Source organism: Cryptomeria japonica, chromosome 3 (genome assembly GCF_030272615.1).
Source record: "Cryptomeria japonica chromosome 3, Sugi_1.0, whole genome shotgun sequence".
NCBI classification, from domain to species: domain Eukaryota; kingdom Viridiplantae; phylum Streptophyta; class Pinopsida; order Cupressales; family Cupressaceae; genus Cryptomeria; species Cryptomeria japonica.
This window is the reverse complement of record NC_081407.1, coordinates 493,142,761-493,167,311: the sequence shown is the minus strand read 5'-3', so window position 1 is coordinate 493,167,311 and position 24,551 is coordinate 493,142,761. Positions and strand designations below refer to the sequence as shown.

The 24,551-nt window shown below is 37.5% G+C and overlaps 1 protein-coding gene across 1 annotated transcript; it reads right to left on the bottom strand.

The window, feature by feature from the left end:
* Positions 1 to 1,270: 1,270 nt before the first annotated feature.
* LOC131044584 (protein KTI12 homolog) lies at positions 1,271 to 24,493 on the bottom strand. The gene is made up of 3 exons (XM_057977944.2): positions 24,229 to 24,493; positions 2,143 to 2,229; positions 1,271 to 2,036 (listed from the first exon to the last, which is right to left on the bottom strand). The coding sequence occupies exons 1-3, from the start codon at positions 24,283 to 24,285 to the stop codon at positions 1,869 to 1,871; spliced, it is 312 nt and encodes a 103-aa protein (XP_057833927.2). The 5' UTR covers positions 24,286 to 24,493; the 3' UTR covers positions 1,271 to 1,868.
* Between the last annotated feature and the right edge of the window lie 58 nt (positions 24,494 to 24,551).

Genomic DNA, 24,551 nt, shown 5'->3' with positions numbered 1-24,551 from the left:
AGTCTCCAATAACCATTAATGGTTAACTCAAACTCTCCCACATGGTTAAAACATTTGTTTTGACTCAACCTCTATCCAACCCAAGGGTCTCATCAGGCCATTAATGCTTTGACCATGATTATCTCTTAATCATTTGCACAAAGGTTTATCCTTGGATTAACTCTTAATCCAGTGGGTAAGCCTAACTTAGACTTGACCCTTAGCCTTTAAATAACCATGAAGTCTTTTCAGGCCTTTAATGCCTCCAACCTCTTCTCTCAACCCAACCTTATGTTGACACTTGTCACCATTTTATTGGTGCCAATTGTGCACATAGATCCCCAACTTTCAAACCTGACCATTGATTAAACCATTCAATCTTGACCATCCATTGCCCTGTTTATGCTATAAATAGAGCTCTCATTCCTCCATTCTCAACAATCATCCTTCAAATTTGTAGCATCACACTTATGCTCAAATACATTCAAGCTTTCTTATATCATTTTATGCTCATCATTTAGCCTCTTTTAGATCAAGAATTAGACTAATATGCATGTTTAGAATACTTTCTTTATCATTTAGCTCAATCATAGACTAAATATATCATGTTAGGATAGTATTCATACTAATCTTGTCATCTTATCATTTAGTTTATTGCATTTTAAAATCATACACAGCTTATAACACATTTCATTCTAAAAATCTATCAGAGCATTCCTCGTTCTTGCATTTGCCATTCCTAAACCATTTTGCTCAGTGATCTGAGAGCAAAAACATTGGTTTGAGGGACATTGTGAGATAGAGAACCATGGGAAGCTGAGTAACACTACGTTACTCCATAGTTTGCATCAACAAGTCCTGTGTGTGTGTGTGGACTAGTATTTTACAATATTTTCACATATTGAATTCTATCAGCCCACTTTTCCCGCATACAGCAATAAATGACATAAAAAATGCCAAACAAAACAGCACGCAGTATTTATAGCCTAAAGGAAAGTGATTAGAATATTGGAGAAATATTCTTATACAAAATCACACTTTTATTCATTGTAATTTGACAGAAATAAACAATGTCAAAAATCTCCCATGATCGATATGCCATTTTGAAAATTGCAACCCTCAACTACAAACTTATATCTGATTATGTAGGCTGTGCTAGGCTTTAATTATTATTATTAACTCCATGTTCAAAGAAAAATACAAGATAGATGAGAATTCACAACAAAGCATCTCAAATTAATGTATTGTAATACATAACGAACAACAATGTACAGTAAATTCTTATAAAATCTAATCAGAACATGTAATACTATATCTCAGAAAGTAGTTGACAATATAAGAAATTATTAAATTAACATTTCAGGAAGAAAACACTTCCAGCAAAAGAATTTAATGGTGATTAGGTCTTTACACTCATAATTAATATCATTACATATTACCTGTAGGAATGGAACAAGGAATTAGACATAGGAGGCATGTCACAAGATTGTCTGACTGGACATGCATTAAGTTAAAAAAGGCTATCGAATTCCCAATCTCATTATATTGATACAGGACCACAAATCACATTACAAAGAAGAATATAAATATAATTTAGTTGGGGAAACAATACTCAATTAATCTTATAAAATACCCCATGCACTTAAAGGTGAGCAGTCATGGCACTGCAAAGCAGAAGGTAGAGAATGCTTCTTACATATCTTTAGAAACAAATTCCCCAATAGATAAGTGCACATATGGACCAAAACACTCTGTAAATTGAAAATGAAACATCACGCAGGCCAAAATAAGTACGGGAAGTGAATCCATGAATTACCTGCAGAACAAACTACCATTGCTCTTGAACTCTGCAATTGTCAAGGCCAACAGATGAACAGAGAATTTGAAGCTTATGTAGTGCCCAGTTCTTGGTTCAAATAATCTGCAAACATTCTTTTTGCACTTTGAGCATCTATGCGAGGAGGAGGACCACTCAAACTAGTCTGCCCTGTAAGTTTTACAAATGTTCTGCGAAGGCGACGCAGCTCAGGTAGCCCAACCGTTCTCTGAATATTAATGTGAAGTGAAAGTCAAGGAAAGCTACCTATTTGATAACTGTCTCAATGTGTAGATGAGGTAAAGTGTTGCATAAATATAGTATAACCAGTTTAACAAAAAGGATATTGTTGGCAACCCTTCACCAAGATTAATACCATTGAGAACACCTCCATATCCTTGTGCCTGCACATCAATAAGGATATTGATGACATCCTGCATCATCAAATTTCACATATATTTCAATAGTTTTATATTGTAAAATGCAAAAAGAAAAGGAACAGCATATTCTGAGATTTTCAGAAATTCAGTTGATATAGAGAACACCATGGGTCTTCTCAGAGGCAGTTTCAGGTAGGAGTTCTGAGCTCGACCAATGGGTATATCAAAATAAACAACTCCAAAACAATTTTCAGTTTTCTTTGTACTTATTGGACAGCCCAGTCAACTTCCAAATAGGATGGGCCACAATCAAGTGTGGTGTTCAACTTCCAAATAGAATAGGCCAAGTGTGGTGACATTTCTATTCTTACCAAAACCCTAATATATTATTTTTGGTATGATTTCAATTTTTTGAAAGCATACAATAACTAATTTTTCAAATAGAAAGCATCCGTCTCTCCTACCGAGTTTGTCTATTCTGTACTTTCAGTTGAAATAAAAATTACTTCAATTATTTAGTAATATTCAGTTTTGTGTTATTTAATTTAATTAAATTGCTACTCAAGAAGTTTCTCAACTACTGTATGTTCCCTAAATTACAACTTAATTCAGATCAATGGTATAAGAGCCTAATCACTCCTGAATATAGCATAAAATGTGACCATAATCTCAGAAATTTGCATTAAAGATAAGAGACATGCAGAATTATCTTCCCCATAGATGCAACTGATGGTAGATGGGTACCAAAGAATGAGCTACTCAGACCTCAGATCCCTTTAAGGAGTTGATAGAGGTGGCTCTAAAAGGACAGATTAAAGATGCTGAACCAATTTGTGTAGATGATCCATATGCATTACAAACCCCACTGGAAAGATGGTATGGCAATTAAGACTTTCATCAAGCTCGGATAAACTTTGGCATTCCCTCCTCTGAGGGAAAAATAGATGCAAGATGCTATTGAAAAATGGATTCCCAAATTGTAAAAATATTTCTATAATCAATTTTTCCTATTAGGAGAAAATCACATTTGGCATCATCAGTGTTGAACCCTACATTCAACAATGTTAAAAGGCTACCCTACCAGCCAAGGAGTCAAGATAACCCCACTTCAATGAGGTAATGAAGGTGAATCCTACCTAAGGTGATTTTGTGGACACAATCAAGGAAGAATATTTACCTTAGGATACATATGAAGAAAAGCACATTCAGTGGCAACCATCTTAACAAAAGGACTAGTTTGCAGAAGACTGCATCAACACTTTCCATGTATCCTCAATACAAGTCTACAAAACTCAACACTAAGAACCCTTCACCAAGATTAATACCATTGAGAACACCTCCATATCCTTAATGTACTTAACCCAATGTTTGTTAGAGTCCTTGATGTGTAGTTTTGAGCATATAAACCATGGGGACTGCATACTGTTATTTAGTGAAAATTAAGTGAAGTTCAAGCACAAGGTAAGAAAAACTCTTTTGCAAGTGCCGAACCAAAGAGAGATAACGATAGATTTGTAGTCAATCACCGAAGAAACTTGGAAAGAAAACCCAAAAGGAAACTAAAATATGGTGCAAGACTCACAAGAGCCTATGGCATTTTTGTGTCAGCAAGGCTCTCCTAGTGAAAAGAACCTAATCTCCACTGATACAATCAAAAAGTTGAATATGTAGACACCTCACCTGGATCCATAGGTAATCAGATGGGTGAGTTATAGTAGAGACATCCACGTTGGTTAACAGTGTTGTCTAGCCTATTCCAATCCCTTCAAAGATGAGGTTTGTGATGTGGCACCATTGGATGTTCATGATGTTCTAGTGGGGCAACCCTACATGTACAAGTGTCATAGTGCTATGAGGATAGATCTTAGAGTGTCATTGTCAAAATGTGCAACAAAAAGTACCAGACAACAAAAATGGCTCCTACAAAATTAGCATCTCAAATCTATGCAATGTAGTGTCAATGAGTTATTCCTCAAATAGGAACATTTGTCCTACTCATGACCAGATCTACAGAAGAGTAGAAAGTCACAGTGAATTGGCATGCTCAACACCACTGCCAACAAAACAATATAAGTGTCATAGTGCTATGAGGATAGACCTTAGAGTGTCATTGTCAAAATGTGCAACAAAAAGTACCAGACAACAAAATTGGCTCCTACAAAATTAGCATCTCAAATCTATGCAATGCAGTGTCGATGAGTTATTCCTCAAATAGGAACATTTGTCCTACTCATGACCAGATCTAGAGAAGAGCAGAAAGTCACAATGAACATGCATGCTCAACACCACTGCCAACAAAACGATATAAGCAGAAAGTCAAAGTTAATATGCATGCTCACAGGATACATAGATATGTTCATTTTATGGACTGGTGTTCCTCTACGTTATCACTTAAGATATCCAATTGATCATCCCTTGGATACCACGGCTAAATGGGCCACTATACAGATGATTAATTCTAGAACTTGATGAGATCAAATGACAGATTCCAAAAAGAGACCACATTTAGCCAATGCTTCACACTATAGAAGCCCAATTGTCCTCCCCACCTTTGAGAGAAAAATAGATACAGATGCTATTGACAATTGGATTCTCAAATTGCAAAATTATTTCTCTGCAAATAATTTATCATTTTTGGGAAAAATCACATTTACCTTTCTCAAAGTTGAACCGCATGTTCCATAACATTGAGAAGCTAGCCTAAGCCAAGGTCTTAAGAGAACCCCACTTAGACGAGGGGGTGAAGGTGAAACCCACCTAGGGAAATTTCATGGAGGTAATCAAAGAACAATTTTTACTAAGAATGTCTATGAAGAAAAGTACATCCAATGGCAACAACAGCAACAAAAGAACAAGTCTATACATGACTGCAACACCTTCTATTGTACTGTCTCCAAAACTACACATCAAGGACTCTAACAAACATTGGGTTAAGTACCACAGCAGCCTTCACATCTACATCTAGATAAAAATGACATTTTCTGAACATTGAAATCTTGGGGACTGCTTACCACTACACACTAGAAATTGAAATGAAATTCAAGCTCAATTTGCACATGCCAATCCAAAAAAAAGGCAAGATTAAACTTGTGATCAAACCATACAACCATATACTTACACAGCAATGACATGGCAAATTGAAAGTATAAATGGAATTCAATTAAATGGGTTTAAAATAAGAAAATGTGAAAAATCAAAAACGCTAAAATACTCATAAAAACACAGAAAAAAACCAATTATCATTTCATGCCAAATAATTGTGTAGAGAGAAACGAAATCCAAACTTCAATTAGACGACAAACAAAGATTCAATGTTGCCAATTACACTCAAACTCTCCTCTAAGTATCAAAATTCCAATCTTAAGAAACAAAATTGAAGAATACATAATAAAGTAGCCATGACTAGAAATATTAAATAAAAGTTGATGCCTCTGCTGTCATGACCCATTGCATATGTATAATACATAAAAATATATATACATGGGCTGCCAACTTATATCAGCATAGTTGCCAAGAAAGTCAGGTTGGCAAATTATCCTGAGTCAAGGATATTGTAATCTGTCATACCCTGCCATAGTTCTTCAAATCGCAGCAATTGGTAATTAATTAACCCAGTGAAGGAGATGCAATTAGGCGCTGACATGGGTAATGATTTCTTCAAAGAAATGATGTGTATATTTCAAAACAATAATAGAGAAAGCTGCAATTGGTAAGGAAGCGATTTGCTTTAAGGGAGGGGCACATCACTTGAGAGAGTTGTATCCTTTGCGAAGAATGGTGATTCTTCATCCCTTCAGGAGGAATATAAAAAGGGTAGGAAATACAATGAGAAAGCATTCGATTCGGGAAGGGAGTAAAAAGCAGATTTCAGAGCAGAATTATATGTTGAAGGTTTGCATGCTAGGAAAGTTTCTCAATGTAATAATATATAAATAAAAGCAGATTTTGTAGAGACATTGAGTAGAAATATATGCAAGTAGAGAAAATGAAAAATCAGTTAAATTAAGAACAGTTTGGTAAAGTACACAACAGATATAAGAAAATGTTATAAACAGATTTGTTGGGGAGAATAATATATAGAATACAAAAAGAGATCATTCAAGGAGGAGCACGGAACAATAAAACAGATACGAGTAAGTGTGAGAGATTTATGAAGGATATGTATGTAAAGAATATGCAAGCATGTATGATTATAAAAGACATTCAGGTTATGATTAATGAGAAGAGGGGAAACATCGAATCAAATCAGAAATTCTAATATATAATCTGCACTCAGAAAACAGCAGCCATTTGATTTAGCAAGTAATTGATATACAATATGATTAAGTATATTGTTTAATATGTACTTACTTATGCATCTTTGATCTAGTTATTAATTGGAATTACTAATCTATCTAGATTCTTATAATTAGTAAATTAAAATATTTAATTCCCTACAGGCAATTATATATGGATTAGTAAGGAAACATGTTAGGGAGAGGCAGCAGACTGGATCCCACAATGTAAGTAGATCCCCCCAAGTTGGATGGACTGGAGGTCCTTCCAGTTGTGGGCCAAGGGGTCAAATTGTCTTGGTTGGATGTTCCATGCCCTTGGGCTTAGTTGTGGCAAACAGTTTCTGGGCCCCCTATCATGCTTTCCCCTCCAATCCCTAATATAGTTGATTGTTGGAAGTGAAACTATAGAATAGATCCAAATAGGCGATGTTAATCATCATTTCATTAATGTTAATTGTTTATTTACTTTAAGTTCAATAGCTATTATATGATTTAGTTATAGAATGCTCTTTTGTAAACAAATTGTATTGTTGGAATTGATATTTTTGGGCAAAAATCAGTTATATACCCCAATAGGGAACATTACATCTGCATCCATATTGTCCACATGAGTGCAATCATGATCATCCAAAAATCATTTAACATATCTAAATCTTCTTTAGAAAATGAAGGCTTATCCTCATTGGCTATCATCCATTTTAAATCAAGATCAATCTCGTTGAGATCAATAAGTTGATCATCTTTGACAAAACCTAAGATTAGCAATAACAAACGGATAAGTTATCAACTTACTGGTGCATGCAAGAAAATTAGATGATTATTGAAGGTCATAAATGGATGATTTCTAACCTCAATTTTTCTTCAAGCAAAGATGAAGGTTGTGGTGGACAAAGTGTTGATGTGAATGGGGTGTGTTACCTAGCTAGTTCATTACCCAAGTCTTATTCACACTAGTTACTTAAGTTTGCTTAGGGCACACATAGCTTAGTTATCACTTTTATGTTTCAAGTAATAAGATTTAGACACGTATCATAATCTTATACGATCCTATGTCTCACTATAAACCAAGGGGTTTCCTTTAAATTCTCAATTAGTCATCTCATTTTATGTTGGCATCCTTTGATAGAATATAATTATTATCTTATATTTGATCTATCCTGTGCTTTCATATAAGTTCTTAGATCTTGGGTTCCTACAATCTTCTACCAAATGTTGCATAGTATAGAGCATTCTTTAACTCTTACATGGTATCAAAGTTTCAAATCTATAAATTCTCTTCTCAAATTTGAGAATAATTTGTGCATGAGTTTTTGTTAGATTGCAAATCTTGAGGGATCTTCAAAAGTTGAATATAGTCTTCTCTTGCATCCAAAGATGACTTGGAGAATCATGAAAACTTGATAGAAATCCCAGATTTTGCGGGGTGGGGGCTGGGGGGGCGAGGGGGGTGGGGTGTTTCTTTTTGTGACTTTACATTTAAGTATAAGAATTGAAATGTGACATACTTTAAGGTATATTTCATGTATATATTAGCAAGATGTTTGAGAGTGGTTTTAGATCTCTAGGAGTTATAATACAAATTATAGGTTTTAGAAGATCTTATAAATTTTCAAACTTAATCAAATTTTAGTAATCAGTAGGCTCCTATCAGCATTCTCTTGCTCTCTCTATCTCACTCACTTTATCTGCCCCGAATTCTAGACCTATCTATCCCCCTATCACTCTTCATCTATCCCCTCTCTCTACCTCTCTCTATCCCATTCTCTCCTCTCTCCCTCAAGATCTAGACCTATCTCTCTACCTCTCTATCACTCACCCTTAGATCCCCACGAGGGGTGCTATCCTCAACCTCATTTTGGCAAGGTGGAGGAGCCACATTGGACTCATAAGACTAGACCCTCTAGTTCTACCTCTCACCTAATTTTCACTAGAGCTGGGAAGAGGAAGATGTAAAATGTTTTAAAAAGTATTTACTTTTAGTTTAACAAAAACAATTTTCTATTTTCATTTTGTTTCAGATTATCAGCCATCAGCATTCCACATGAGGATGCCATTTTGTACCCAATTTGCATTTAAATCAATCAAATATAACTAGATTATCTTGTTTCTTTGATGTATTCATTTATTGGCTCATTGGATGCATCTCCTCGTTGAATTTACAAAAAAAATGCATTTCTAATGAGATTTAAGCAATTTTTTCAGTTGTTGAGTTTTTAGCCGAGTTTTTGCCAAGTTTTTGCCGAGTCGCATTTTCGGGCCTTGCCAAGTTTTTGCCGGGTCCGAGTTTTTCAACTATGCTCATAGATATACTACATATACCAAGTTTGGCAAGAAACTCTATCTCTTTTGATTGAAAGGGTGTAGATTTACCTATAGGTGATTTCATGCTTGCAAAAGGAATGCAACCAGTACTCTGTATAGACTAGATGCATAAACTTTATCTGCTTGTGCTTCCTACATCTAAATCAAGGATTAGGTGGCGTTTGCAATTAGGTCATTTGAGTGAAAAAAATTAAAAAATGGATGGTCTTTTTTATTGTTTTGATAATTTAGACTTTTGCAAGCATTGTGTGCTAGGAAAGCATAACACAATGCAATTTAACTCTAGAAGTACTCGAGCAAAAGAGACTTTAGAGGTGATACACAGCAATGTGTTTGGTCTTGTGGCCATTTCATTCATTAGTAACTCTATACTATTTGTCATTCACTGATGATAATAATATACTTCGACATATTTTCCCAGGATCAAATCTGAGGTGTTTCTCAAGTTTAAGGAGTTCAAAGCTTGGCAGAGAATTAGACCAGCAGAAAAATAAGAGTGTTCAGAACAGATGGAGGTGAAATATGCTCGAAAGAGTTTAATGTACCCTGCAAACAAGTTAGGATTACGATGCAAAGGACTACCCAATATATATTGCAGTAGAAGAGGTCACAGAAGGCTAAACAAAACCATGTTTGATCAAGCTAAGAATATGTTTAGTAGCACAAGCCTGGGATAGAAGTTTTGGGCAGGGGCAATGAGCACTACATGTTACTTGAAGAAAGGTCTCCTACTTCTATAATAACAAACAAGACACCATATGAAGCATGGACAAGAAGAAAACTAGTAATAACACACTTACCGATATTTGGTTGTGAGGCATTTGTTTAGGTGCCTAAGGAGCGGCAATCCAAGTCAAATCCCAAAGCTAAAAGGTGTATTTTCATTGGTAATGGAAAAAATATCAAAGGGTGCAAGGTTTGAAATCTAGAAACCTTGAAAATTTTCTACTCAAAAGATGGTACATTCAAGGAACTTGGTGTACTGCCTGAAACTGAATAGCCGAAGGAAAACGAAAGAGAGAAGACACACTTGACACAAAGATAGAGCAATAAGAAGCATCTAAAATTAACAGCAAAGTGGATGTGGCAATTTGGGAGATGAAGACGAAAGCAAATCTGGCAATTACTTTGAAGATGGATAGGGTGCAGATGTGGCAGAAAATTCTTCAACGCAAAGTATGAAAAGATCTAGTGGAGATCAACTAAAATGTATGGTCCAACAAATTTTTGTTGCACCTTTTCTCTAACTTGTACTAATAGTGAACCAAGTTCTATGGAAAAGGCTCTCACTTCTTGATGAAGGGCACTCCCCTTACACCAAAACACATGCTCTGATACCACTTATGAAGGATACTACACCGAATAACAACAACACAGAAATTGCAAGAAGAAAATACTTCCTTCTACTACTTCAAATGGAAATGGAAATACAATTTAAACACTTACAAAATATCAGCCACTTAGGCTTTACAATCTGCAAGCTTTGTTTCTTAAACTCTGTTATGAAGGACTCAACTATGAATGATGAAACAACTAGCCCAAAACCCCAATTTATAGTACTCTTGTGCCCCTTGGAAATCCCATGGCCCCTCTTGATGAACAACACTTGGGCACCAAGAAAAGCAACACATAGCCAATAGATGTCTCTATAACTTCCCCAAATGGGTGCCTAAGGAGTCTCTTCAAAAATCCAAAGTAGGCACCTAAGGAGGTGACTTACCCCATTCTTCTTTACAACCACCAAGACATGTGTATGCATGACTCTTCCACTTCCTCATCTGGACACCACGGTCAGAGATTTTATTATTTTGCCTTACAATTAATGCTAACATGTGTCCACTCATGGAAATTATATTTTCCATTAGATATAGGCCACAAGTATTAAATTATTTTATCACCCTATGTCCCCTTAAACACTTTCCAAGGTACATGGACACCTATAGTAGCTTGCATTTAATTTTATTTACCTAAGCTTACCAAAAAATTAAAATAACATTATTTTTGGGTGATGCAAGATTTCTCTACACCCATGGATGCTCCTACATCACTTCCAAAGAGAAAGTCTTGGAGGACTGCCATGGATGAGGAGATCACAGCACTAAAATAGAGTAAGACTTGAAATTTCATTGATCTACCTAAGGATAGAAAACCCATTGATTGCAAGAGGGTGTTTAAGAAGAAGTCCAAAGCAGATGGATCACTTCCAGTTGGTGTCAAAGGGTTATTCCCACATTAAGGAAAACGACTTCAATGAGATATTTTCCGTTGTTGCTAAGTTGAGTTCCAACAGAATGGCGTTATCTAATGTTGTGGCAACTAGTTTGGAGATTGGGTAGATGGATGTCAAGATAGCATTCTTGCATGGAGACATAGAGGTGGTTATTTTTATGGAAATGCCCGAAGGATATAAGATGAAAGGTAAAGATAAATTGGTTTGTAAGCTATAGATCTCTATATGGGTTAAGATAGTCGCTATGGATGTGGAACCAAAACTTTGAAACATGTGCCAGAATTGATTTTAGAAGTGATGTCCATCATTGTGTATACTTCAGCAGTGTAAATGATCAAATTTTGATTATTGTTTTATATGTTGATCATATGCTTATCATTAATATGAAAGACTTAGGAGTTACCAAACATATTCTTGAAATGGAGGAATATGGAGATGGAAATAAAAAGAAACTATAAACCAAAGGAAGTATCTTGAGACACTCTTGCTAAGGTTTGAAATACAAGAGACTAAGTATGGAAAAATCTCATAAAACTATAGACGATTGCATGAGGAGGGTTCCTCATGCAAGTGCAGTAGGAAGTCTCATGCATATGATGGTTTGCACAAGACCAAACGTTGCCCCAACATTGGGAGTTCTAAGCAAGTTCACAACATAGCCAAGTAAAGTACACTAGATACATGCAAAGAGAGTACTTAGGCACTTGAAGGGAACTCTAGACAATTGCTTAATTTATCATGGTACTAATGATATGGGTTGAATAGGCCCATTAATGGGCCTTCTTGGGTTAGTCAAACAATCACGGAACCCAATTTGGTTGTTTGGAAAGCTCCAGAGGCTGGTTGGATCAAAGCGAACTTTGATGGCGCCTCAAAGGGCAATCTTGGCCCTTCTAGTGCTAGTTGGGTGGCCCGGGATTGCAGGGGTGATCTTGTGGCATTTAGGGCTCAAAGGTTGGCAAATGGCACCAATAACAAGGCGAAAACTCAGGCAGCTTTGGAGGGTATTCGTTTGGCCAAAAAATTGGCAGTTGATTGTTTGCACCTAGAAGGTAATTCGCAAGTCATTGTAAATGCTATTTCTAAAGGAGAGGCCCCCTCTTGGAAATTAAATAAGTTTATTTGGGCCATATAGAGGGAGTTGTTAAAAAAATTTAAAAATTGTATTTCCCACATTCGACATGAAGGCAATTCTACTGCCGATATTCTCTCCAATGTGGGAGTATCATTGGATGGTGTGGATGGCGAAGGGATGTACGAGGACTTACGGGAAATGAGTTGGGTATCAGAGAACGGGTACAATCTCATGCGCGAGCATTTAAGGATGATATGACGGGGGAGGCGGTTGTGGTTTTAAGGCAAGATTTCTTGCCATTTTCAATGCCTTTCCAATGAAACTATGTTTGGTGAGCAGTGAGCAAGTGGAGAGCTGCATTATGGAAGCGAATTTCACTCTGCATTCCACAAAGCAGCAGCTCGCCTTCTTTGGGAAGGTCACTAAGAAGTGCCTAGGCGAAGTGTTCAAATTTAATGATTCAATGTTTAAGCAAATTTTAGATGTTTTGTTTGGTAAAGAATATATGGCATCTAAATTTTGCTACCAAACAAATGTGGATTTGGTGTCAAAGTTGGTAGCATGGGGGCTGGAGTGGGTTTTGAAAGAAGATTTGATGTGGGTTGTTGAAGCCTGTGTTCTGAAGCAGCTCACTTGTGGGCTCATGTCCATTTTGGCAAGAGCGGGGACGAGTAAGGGTTTACACCTTCGATTTGGTGAGGGGATCCTTCCGGAAAAGGGCGACATTGAATTCCGCCCATTCATTCTATGGAACGATGGCTCGGACAAGGAGGAAGCTCAAGTCGACTAGTAAATGTTGAAAGATTATGTCTGTGAGCATGAAGTGGAGCTGAGGATGGCCAGGGAGACCAAATGACCCAAAAAAGACAAAGATATGCGCTTTGGCCCTAGAGATTACTGGGAAAACAGTCCCAGCAAAGGAAAAAAGGCATGGGTTGGGTAGTTATAGATGTTTACAGAGGTTGGGGGGGTCGGCTGCAAAGGCCTGTTTTGATACTCTATTATGATGGACTGTTATGTATTTTCTAGTCTTTCTTTCACACTCTGATAGGGTTGGATAGTGGATAGCAATGGTGGCGGACTTACAGGGAAAGACCTTTATATTTTTTAATATTTACAAACTTTTTAATTAATAAAAAAAATATTATCACCGATCAAAAAAAATGATATGCGTTGAATAATGAGTGTAAAAGGATTTGCTGATTCAGATTGGGCTAAAGATCTTGACAACCAAACGTCTACAAGTGGGTATTTGTTTATTTTATTTGGTACAACAATAAGTTGGAGGAGCAAGAGGCAACAAATAGTTGCTTTGTCAACTACTGAAGCAGAATATATACCCACAATTGATGTCTGTAAGAAAACGGTATGGTCGAAGAGGTTAAGTAATTTTAAAAGTTAAATGATATTCAAATGCAATTCACAAAGTGCAATTTGTTTGCCTAAGAAGCTTATTTACCATGCAAGAACAAAATAAATTGATATGCAATGTGATTTTGTGAGGGAATTGATTGAGAACATAAAAATCCAATTGGAGAAAATTAATACTCAAAAAAACATTGTAGACTCTTTGAAGAAAACTATAAGTACTACAAAGCTCATACAGTGTAGAGATGAAATAGGTTTGTCCCATTCTCAAGCATGATGTTAATCTCTTAGGTTGTAATATTGCACTATCTCCTACATGAGTTATTAAATACTGTGGTACAATTGGTATGGTGATTGACATATGAGAATGATGTTGCAGGTGTTGCAACACATCATATATGTTGTTTCACACATCATGATGACATGGCAGCAACCACAAGGTATTTGGAAGAAGAATTTGCAACCACATATGAGCTAAGTGTTTGTTGGAGCATGATCAATGATGCAAAAGCACAAGTGGCAAAACCACTGAACATGCAGCAATATCTAACGACAAGGTAATGTCTTGGAAGAATACACTAGATACCACAAGCAGTCATGAGCAATGTTATTTTGGTGTGAGCTACTGCAAGTAAGGAGCTAATAGTGATGGTTACGCTAGTGACATGTATATGTATCAACAATCTACAGCTATTAATTCATAGTGTACAGAAATGGCACAATCCCTATGGAGGCCTAATACTTGACTTTTTATGAGGTATGCTAACGTCATATGTTGTTGGATTATACTTACACGACGCTTGGTATTCCACAAGTTGGTTGAATAGTTGGATGGTTTGGTTTCCCATATATATTTATATGTATGTGCTATGTCACAAGGTTCAAGTTCAAGTTCGTTTTCGGCTCCAATAAAATTTGAATTAAGTTCGACAAGGAAAAAAAAATTGTGACTAAATTTGATTTTTCTAAAATATAAGTAATAAATCTATAGAAATAAAATAATATCATATTAAATTTGAATACATTATAATAAATTTAGAAACATTATAATATAAATATAATATATGTATATATATATATATATATTAATTGTGCCACTTTAAAACACACACACACACACACACACACATATATATATATATATAAATTATGCCACTTTAAAACACACACATATATATTTGAATAATATATTATATATGTTGAGCCCGAACGGGTAGCTGAGTTGGATTGGGCGGTAGGTTTGCTCCCCATCGGTCTCAGGTTCAACTCTCTTCCCGAATTTAAGAGGGGGGACTACTTGCGGGCTGTGGATCCTAACCCCGGGGACTAGTCTCGCCTCATTCGCTAGCTAGGTCGTAGGGATACCCTTGGTATTACAAATTCACACACGTACACGTGTGTGTGTGTGTGTCAATTTGTAAGGCTTTAACATGTTAGACTTTTTAACACCATATATTAAATTTATTGGAATTTTTTACATATATATATTAAATATGCCCAGACCCTACTTGATGGAATTGCTTTGCTCACAAAACTGTTGATTTTACCACAGGTATCGATTCTTTCTTTTATTGTTGCATATGGGTGCCCATCTACATATCGTCCATTAATTGATTGTATGTGTTCATCACTTCAATTATATATATTGGTGGTGTCCCTTCACTAAGGGTCACCACTCTTGGCCCAATAATTATATTATATTATATCATAATAATATAATATAATCTCAATAATAATAATAATAATATTAATATAATTATTATATCATAATAATTATATTATCACAAATATTATCCCAATAAAATATAATAATTATATTATCAATGCCTATCAATATAATTATTATATCACAATAATTATCACAACCTTTATGTTATCTATGTCAACCTGTAGGAATTTGCTCAACACTCCATCTTAGCCGATTAGGCCGATTAGGCCACTTACACATTTGTCTTCCTCAGACTGGAAGTGATAACCGACGCTGCCAATATTCAACAAAAACAACCTTACTTGTTTGTGCTCTGCAACTCCACCTATGTGTGGATGTGGGCCTTGCCTTAGTTTGGAATAACGAACTGCAAAAATTCATAGTATTCATCTCGATCTCCCACATCCCTACCAGAAATCCTTTCGCTGCCTGTGCTTGTGATTACTTGAACCAGTCATGCTTCAATGGGATTTCTCTATCTATGTTTTAACATGAGAGGTAAAAAAAACGTTTTCTAAATAAATTTTATTAAAAAATCCTATGCCCTATACACACTTGAATATAAGGTAAATTTCAAGAAATTTTTAAATCATGTTATATAAGTCAACCAAAATTCGGTGAACACTATGACTTAGTGTATATGTATATGCAAATGTACATGTATATATGTATGTCTATATTTATACATATATATATATATATACACATATATGTATGTATATACATACATATACATATACATGTATACATATCATGCTGAGTGAAATTGAGGCTGCTCCTATTGAAGCAATTGCTATGGTGTGTCTCTTAAGTTATTTAAAAAGAATTGAGCAAATGAAAGAAGGTAGATGGCCTAGTGTTGTTTTCTATGGCATATTGTACAAAAGAAAGAAGACTTGGATGCAACAAAACAACATATGGGTGACTAAATGGAATACATGCTTGAATACATGCCCCACAACTAATAAAGCGATAAAGGCTTTTGATATGGATAATTTCTACAAGCATATTTGGGGTAAAGGGCTAGGGAGAAAAAAGAATTGTTATATCAATGAGTTCAATCCCACTTTTGACCATCATCAAAAAGCATATATAGGGGGTAATATTTCGTGGAGAACCAAATTCTTATTGCTCAGTTAAGAACTACCTCGCATCAACTCTGTTGTGAAACTGGGCATTGGAAAAGGCCAAAAGAAGCTTGGGAAGAAAGAGTATGTATGTTTTGCAATTCCAAGAACATGGAAATAGAAAAGCATTTCATTTTAGAGTGTGATGCCTTCAAGGACAGCAGGGGCAAGTATGTGCATATCTTGACAGCTGGCTCCTGGAATAATTTATTCAGTGAAGGGACCATTAAGAAGTTGGGGGCGCTCATCATCACCTTGCATAGGAAAATGATGGGATTGCAAAAGTCACTTTAATTACACAGTCTATCCCATTGGCTATATTTAGCCTCCTGAATGTTAAAATCTTCTTCTTCTTATGCATATACACATAAATACATATATATGTACATACATACATGTGTGTATGTATAAAGTGTGTGTGAATGCACCAAGGTTACAAACTCATTCTAATAGACATTAGACATCTGTCCATTGTTAGTGAATAAACGCATGGGAGATTGCAAAATAAGGGTATGTTATCGGGGATGACCCTTTGGTGAAATGGTGGGGCTCCTTGCCTGTAGTGCCTACAACCTAAGTTCAAACCCCACGGGTTGGTCTCTACCGTGTTAAAAATGGAGTACCCTTACCTTGGGGAGAACCTTGGAGAAATAGTGGGGCTTATTGCCTGTAGTGCTTACATCCTTGGTTCAAACCATTAATTTATTAAAAAATGGCGGATTCGGGTCTGCAAAAATGGTTGGATAACAATGGTTGATCAGCGGAATCAGGGAGGTTGAAAGGAAGGAAGTATGCAGAAATTGGCGAGATTGTGGTGGATCTCACGGCAGAGATGGAGGAAGATTGCAAGTTATGGGTTGAACATGTTGTTATTGCCAAGATCCTCGGCCTCAACTGGTCCAGAAAAAATATTAGATCATGGGTAGAAGAGAAGTGGGGGGATTGAATTGTCATAAAGTTTTTACGAAAAAGATTTTTTGTGGTGTTGTTTGAAAAAGGGTCTGAAAGAGACCGTATTCTCAATCAAGAGAATTGGTTTGCAGAGAAGCATGCGGTGTATTTACAGCCTTGGACTCCGAATTTTGACCCTATCCCATTGGCAGTTTATTCTTGCCCAATATGGATAAGATTATACAATCTACCGATCGAGTATTGGGGCGAGGTTTTTTCGGAAAAGATTGGCAGAATGCTAGTTACGGTTTTAGAGATAGATTTTGACGATGAAGAGGATCTTTGTAAGTATGCTAGATTGAGAATTGCGGCTGTAAGATGCGTCCCGGACTTCATCATGCTTTGTGCATCAAATGGGGTTTGGCGGCAGCAGGTGGAAGTCGAAAAAGAGATACGAATTTGCACTAGATGTGGGAGCAGATTTCACGAACAAGAGGATTGCAAGATGTTTGTGAGGAAGGCAAGAAATCCTAATAGGCGACCTCCACAAAACTGGAGGCGTAAATCGGACCCACCGTCGAAAACGGTTACGGGTTCAATTGATAATTTTCAAGAGGCAAAATCGCCGATTCAGCAACAAGAGAAGGAATCCTCGTCTAAAACCAGGGAAGCTCTTTCTGAAGAGAAACTAAACACTGTCGCTAACAGAGAGACCATAGTGGCGAGGACTTGCCCAAACAAGATACATCAGAAATAAGGGAGGGGAATGAAGTCCCGTCTACCCCAAGAATCAACTATTCATGCAAAGGCTTATCTGATACGGAGTTTGAATTAGATAAGGAATTCGAAGAAGAGTTGTTTCATGAGGATGCCCTCGATAATGTGGATCCGAGATGTATAAGTCAGTCGGCCAACGCATTGCTTGGGAAAGCAAAAGGATGCCGAGGCAGAAGGAGTAATCGCCAAAAAAGGGAAGACAGAGCAAATGAGAAGGGCATAGTCAGTGTGTTTGACTTTATGCAAATAGCCAAGGGAGAAGGCCTCTCCCTCGGCAAGATATGAAGATCACCACGTGGAACGTTAGGGGTCTCTTTGTCCCTGACAAAAGACGCTTGGTAAAACGAGCGTTTTGTAGAAGTAGTAGCGAAATAATCCTCCTTCAGGAAACAAAACTTAGCATAGAGCAGTCGATTAGTTTTTTGAAATATTGTAGAGGTTGAGAGGGCGTTTTCCAAGAAGCCAATGGAGTTGCTGGAGGACTTGGTATTATCTGGAATCCCTCTTTAGTAAAACTAACCCTGCTAGAGAAAGTTGATAACTGGATGTTGTGCTCTATTTTCTACACTAAGGAGAATTTGGAATTTCCTTTATTCAATGTCTATGGGCCAACGAAAACCATGGATAAGTTTCATGTTTGGAATGTTGTCTCAGAAAAAAAATTTAATTTGAAGAGTGAAAGATTAGTTGTGGCTGGAGACTTTAATGCATTGCTTGACTTAGATGAGAAGAAGGGAGTTTGAGAATGTCAAACAAGGTGATGGAAGACTTTTGGGATTTTGTTGTTCAGAATCATTTGTTGGACGTTGTCCCGAAGAACAGTCTATTTACATGGACTAATCATAGGGCCAATTTCGCACATATCTCGAAAAGATTGGACAGACACTTTATTGGAGAATTCTGGGTAAAGTCGTCCTATCAGGTTGAGGCGTCTATTCTCCCCATATCTTTGTCAGATCACTTCCCTATAGAGTTAAAGTTGAGTGACGCACCATTAAAAGGTAAGAGCAGCTTCAGATTTCTGAGCATGTGGTGGAGAGATACGGAATTTTTATCACTTCTTGAACTTTGGTGGCGCGAAAGCAATATTTTCTTTGGTTCCCCGTCTTTTACCTTTACAAAAAGATTGGAATATTTAAAGGAGAAGATTAAAGTCTAGAACAGAGACACTTTTAAAAATATTTTTGTTAAAAGGGAGCGAGTAGAGAAAGAATTATCTTCATTAAACACAATTATTATCACCTCTGGGATGTCCAATGAAGAGTATCATAAAGAGAAAGCTCTTAAGGAGGAATTGGCAGAGTTACTACTTAGAGAAGAATTGTTTTGGCAGGATAAATCTAGAGAGCTGTGGATTAAAGAAGGTGATGCCAACACTAAATTTTTCCATGCTTCGGTGAAAGTGAAAAGGAGCAGAAATCATATTGACTCGATCTTGGATAGAGAAGGTAATCAGCATTCTTCTCCGGAAGCTATTGAGGAAGTGGCAGTGATTTTTTTCAAAGAATTGTGGGGGGATGGGAGCGGTGTCAATTCAGCCCAATCTCATTTTATGACGGATGTTATTCATAGTGAGATTTCAGATGCAGACAACAAATCATTATGCTGTCCTTTCACTTTAGAGGAGGTAAAAAAAGCAGCGCTTGATTTGCACCCAAACAAGGCGCCCGGCCCTGATGGTTTCACAATGGATTTTTATCAAAAATGTTGGGGGTTTTTGGAGCATGATATCCTAGAAATTTTGGAGGATTTTAGAAAGCAGGGTAAAATTGTGAAGGAAATTAACCACACCAACATTGCCCTTATTCCAAAGAAACAGGATTGCTCTTCCATAGCGGATTATCAGCCAATCTCATTATGCAACTCCATATATAGAATTTTGTCCAAGGTGATGGTGAATAGGTTGAAACCAATTCTGATGAAGATCATTTTGCCCGAACAGCACGGCTTCACCCCCGGGGCGAGAGATTACGGATAGTATAATCTTGGCTGTTGAAACTATACACTCGATGCACTCGTCCAAACTCAAAGGTATGATTGTTAAATTAGATGTGACCAAGGCATACGATCGTGTAATATGGAGTTTTCTTATGGTGGTCCTTAGAAGGTTTGGTTTTGATAATAATTGGTTGAAATGTATATATCACTACATCACTTCTGTTAGTTTCTCTATCATTGTAAATGGGTCTGTTAGTGGTTTTTTCCCTGCTACTAATGGGATACGACAAGGAGACCCCCTATCGCCCTTCTTGTTTGTGCTCATGGCAGAAGTGCTAGGAAGGAATATATCAAGCAGGGTGGGGCAAGGCATTTGGAAAGGGGTTTCAATTTCAGATTCTTTGGACCCGATTTCTCATTCGCAATTCACGGATGATACTATACTGTTTGGTGAAGCCACAGAGAGGGAAGCCTACACTATTAAGGATGTGTTAGATGATTATGAAAAGGTGTCCGGGCAGTGTATGAACAAGCAGAAATCTATGATTTATTTCCTCAGTACAAGTAGGAGTATTCAATCGAAGATTGTGGGGATTCTGCAGTTTAGCCAAGGTAGTTTTCCTATCAAATACCTTGGGGTTCCTTTGTTCGTAGGTAGACTGGATAATAAAATTTGGGAGGAAATAGTTAACAAGTGCAAAGCCAAGTCAACGGCTTGGACGAATAATTGGCTTTCACAAGCAGGGCGCATTCAGATGATTAAGTCTGTATTGTCAGCAGTACCGATTTATTACATGTCATGTTACAGTTTGTCCTGTAAGGCAATTTTTGCACTAGATGGTATGCTTAAAAAAATTCTTTGGGAAGGATCGAAAGAGGCAAAGAAGTTTCCTCTAATCAACTGGGACACTGCTTGTATGCTCAAGGAGGAAGGTGGGCCAAGTCTCAGGAAAATGAAATTACAGAATTTAGCACTAGAGGCCAAACTAGCATGGAAAATGTACAACACTCCTCAAAAGGGATGGTGCAAGGTTATGGCTGCCAGAGGTTCTCCGATTTGGAAATTTGTATGGGAGAGCAGGAAGATTATCACAGATCACCTCACTTGGAAAGTTGGCAATGGGAAAAAAGCCAAGTTTTGGAGGGATTCCTGGAATGGTGAGGTTGCATTGGTAGATATAATAGAGGATCAAAATTGGATTAATCAAGTTGAGGCAGATATGGGAGCTCATGTGGCAGATTATGTTGACTCATTCCATTCCCCTAATTCTCCAATCTCATGGAAACGGGCAAGAGATTGGTAGAGCGAGAACAGTTTGAAGTTGAATGACATACTCAAAAATAGGAAGACATTTGTGACTAATGAAAATGATTCTATTGTCTGGAATGCTGCAAAATCAGGTAAATATAGAGTGAATCTGGGGTACGAATTGCAAAGAAAGAGACAAAAGGATGGTAATTGGCTGGCAGTTTTGTGTTGGGATAAAAGAATTTTGCCTAAAGCCGGAGCTTTCCTTTGGATTGCCCTGCATGGAAGGATTCTAACATGTGACAGACTTAAAACTATAGGTATAGTGGGGCCCAGCAGATGCTCCCTTTGCAAACAAGAAGAAGAAACAACAGAACATCTGTTGTTTAGTTGTTTGTACACAAAGCAGTGTTGGGACTGGCTATTGGTGAAGCTTCAAAATCAGATGGTGTGTAATCAGTGTTTTAAAGACTTTATTTTCGCTTGGCCGACGGGAGGCAAATGTTCAAAATGGGGAAGCTTATGGTTAGTTAGCCCATCTATGTTAGTATGGCATGTTTGGAAAGAGAGAAACAAGAGGATATTTAGGGAGGAAGAGATGGAGGTTTCGGTCCTCACCACAAAAATCCAAGCGGCTATTGAAGAAACCATCAATGGCAAGATTAATGGGAGGAGATATAAATTTTATACAAAATGGGATATGGAGATGGAACAAGGTTGGAACTTGAAGCAGATCAGTAGTCATCACCAAAACTTCAAGTCCGCAGAAAGAAAGAAAGTTAAATGGTCTCCACCTCCATTCGGATGGAAAAAGTTGAATTTCGATGGAGCTAGTAGAGGTAATCCGGGTTTATCTAGGTTTGGGGCGGTTATTAGAGAGGAGTTTAGTTGGTGCCATTTGTGGCCCTGTGGGTTTGGCTACAAATAACATCGCGGAAATCACAGCATTAGAAGAAGGATTGAAATTGGTGTGTTCTAACGGATTTACGAAAGTAACGATTGAGGGTGATTCTCAAATTATACTAAACGGGATCATCAAAAACGGCTTCACGAATTGGAGATTAAATGCTTGGATCCCGAGGATTAAATCCTTGATGGATAAGTTGCTAGATTATCAAGTCCACCACATCTACTATGAGGGAAGTAAAGTGGCAGACTTTCTTGCCAACAAAGGAATTTCCGAGTCTAGGCCAGTAGTCATGTCGTCGGCTGAGGCAGGGTTTAGAGATCTTCAGAAGATTCCGTACATTGACAGCGAGCACATCCCAAGGATGGGAATTGGGTAAGGTGCACCATCGATTGGATTTTTTGGGATAGGAGAGGTCCTTTCCTTTCAGTGCTCTATCACGTGGCTTGGATAGAAGTTTTTACGGCTCTCTGAGAATGGATTGTGTCTGTGCATTAAGGATCTAATGGAGTACAGAGATGGTGGACGCTTCTTTTGGCTTTGATTGATGTGCCCGAAGAACTAACTAGAGGCGGTCGGTCCATTTATGCACAGCGCAGAGAAGCATGTTTTTACTGTGGTAATAATGGTGCATCGTTTTGGATTGAGCTACGTATGCTGCGAGGAGTCCTTGGAAGAGCAATGTGATCGGCTCTTCGACATCGAGCTAGAAGGTAAATCTGCTATTCAAGATCTGGTTGAAGATGCGTTTAGCGAGGCTCGACACTGGTGTGATGGGTATATATATGAAATTGTTTTGTGCCTTTTAGTTGATGTACTACCCTCAAAGGAGGCGTGCATGGAGAAAATTGCAGGTTTTGTGAGGATGGAGGACGCGGAGGCTGTGGGTGGAGCGGTGATGGAGGTCAAGTAGGAGTGGGCTAGTATTCTCGGCCCTTACTTTAACCCTGCATGCTTCCTTTCAGATGTCGAGTGCTCGGATTCAGAAGATAAAGCACAGTTGGCGGCGGTGGCTCAGAGAAACAGGAAGAAGGAATTCATAGCAGAGGCTTGGGAAGTGTTCGGAGCAGAGGTCACAAATGCAGATATGACGCCTTTTCGAAGGATGATGCAAAAAGAAGATGGGTGGCTCTCAGAGGCTAGTGTTGATAAGGTGGTCACTATCGATGAGCGAGTGGCCACCATTTTGAGGTTTCTTTAGCTCTGTCATGTTATGTATCGGATAGATTAATTTCGGGTTGTATTGTTCTTGTTGTGATGTGTGTTTTGGGATGGTAGGTAGATAGAGTCCGATGAACATATAATGTAATTTTCCTTTGATCAATATAGGGCGCTATCCCCACCTTGATAGCACTTGCTTTAAAAAAAAAAAAAGGTATGTTATCGATCAAAACATTGTAAAAGGTTTTGCAAAGACATTGTTGCTTTGAATTGGTGTTAATTCTAAATGATACAGTTGTGAATGTTTTTTTGGTGGTAGGTTTTCTCTCACAAGAGTTTTCCACATAAAAATCTCCGCGTCTTGCCTAATCTTATGGGTAATACTGTTCCATTAGTTTCCTATGTATTGATATTTAGATTTGATACATGCTGTTGACTGTTAACAAAATCCATAATCTTAAGAATTCGTTATTTCAGTCTATTGATCAACAGCAACAAGGGTGAAAATCCCCAACCCATCATTCATATTTTACGACAATTATATATAAAATTACACAAATATAGATAACAGCCAACAGTTACCCGCTGTGGCCAAGTGGAGTGAGCTTAAATGGTAGATAACCGGAGCTCTTCTGGCGGAGTCCTAGGTTATCCTCTAGAAGACATGTTCAATGCTGAAAATGAGTAAAATATTCCATGTAACTCCGGGTGACAAGTAATACCCCTCGGCCCTTGAATTTAATCCGAAGCTTGTAATGCAATCAAATCATACTGGTCGCTTATGTTAACCTAAAGGTGTAACATCATAGCGATGAGACATCAAGTTGAGCGAAAAAGCTCAATCGGTAAAAGCATTGAGGTTTTCATAAAAGAGCCCCGCATCCAAATCCCGTTACATCGAGATTAAATTTAGCGATTGCATGATTTCGATCATTCACATACCAAAAACTGCGAATTCACCAAACTTCATGAAGAAAACAGCTGAACAAAATAATAGGTTCAGAAAATAGATAAATTGCATACCAGCATAACCTTGATTACGGTCGATATGCAGCGAGGACTCGTCGATAACACGAACATTGAATGATTGAGATTGAAGTGCTCCGCTCAAATATTGAGCAGCCGTTGATTTACCACTGCATGGCTGTCCACACATTAATACTAACGCCATTTCTGTCTGTATCACTCCTTCGTCGTCTTAAATTTGAATTGTTGTTTATCGAGCTACTTTCGGGTTTTCAAAATGCTCAAGCACTTGCTGAAACCTCACGCTAGAGCTTTGCCCGTCTGTTAAAATGAATATATTGCTTGGAGCAAGGTGTCATGTGGCCGCTTACTTTATTTAA

What these genes read in the sequence shown, in the direction of transcription:
- LOC131044584 (XM_057977944.2), bottom strand. Translation starts at nt 24,285, where the DNA reads ATGTTCGTGTTATCGACGAGTCCTCGCTGCATATCGACCGTAATCAAG. An exon ending in CCGTAATCAAGGTTATGCTG is followed by an intron (nt 2,230 to 24,228) that starts GTATGCAATTTA and finishes TTGATGATGCAG; the next exon opens with GATGTCATCAATATCCTTAT. An exon ending in TTGGTGAAGGGTTGCCAACA is followed by an intron (nt 2,037 to 2,142) that starts ATATCCTTTTTG and finishes CTTTCACTTCAC; the next exon opens with ATTAATATTCAGAGAACGGT.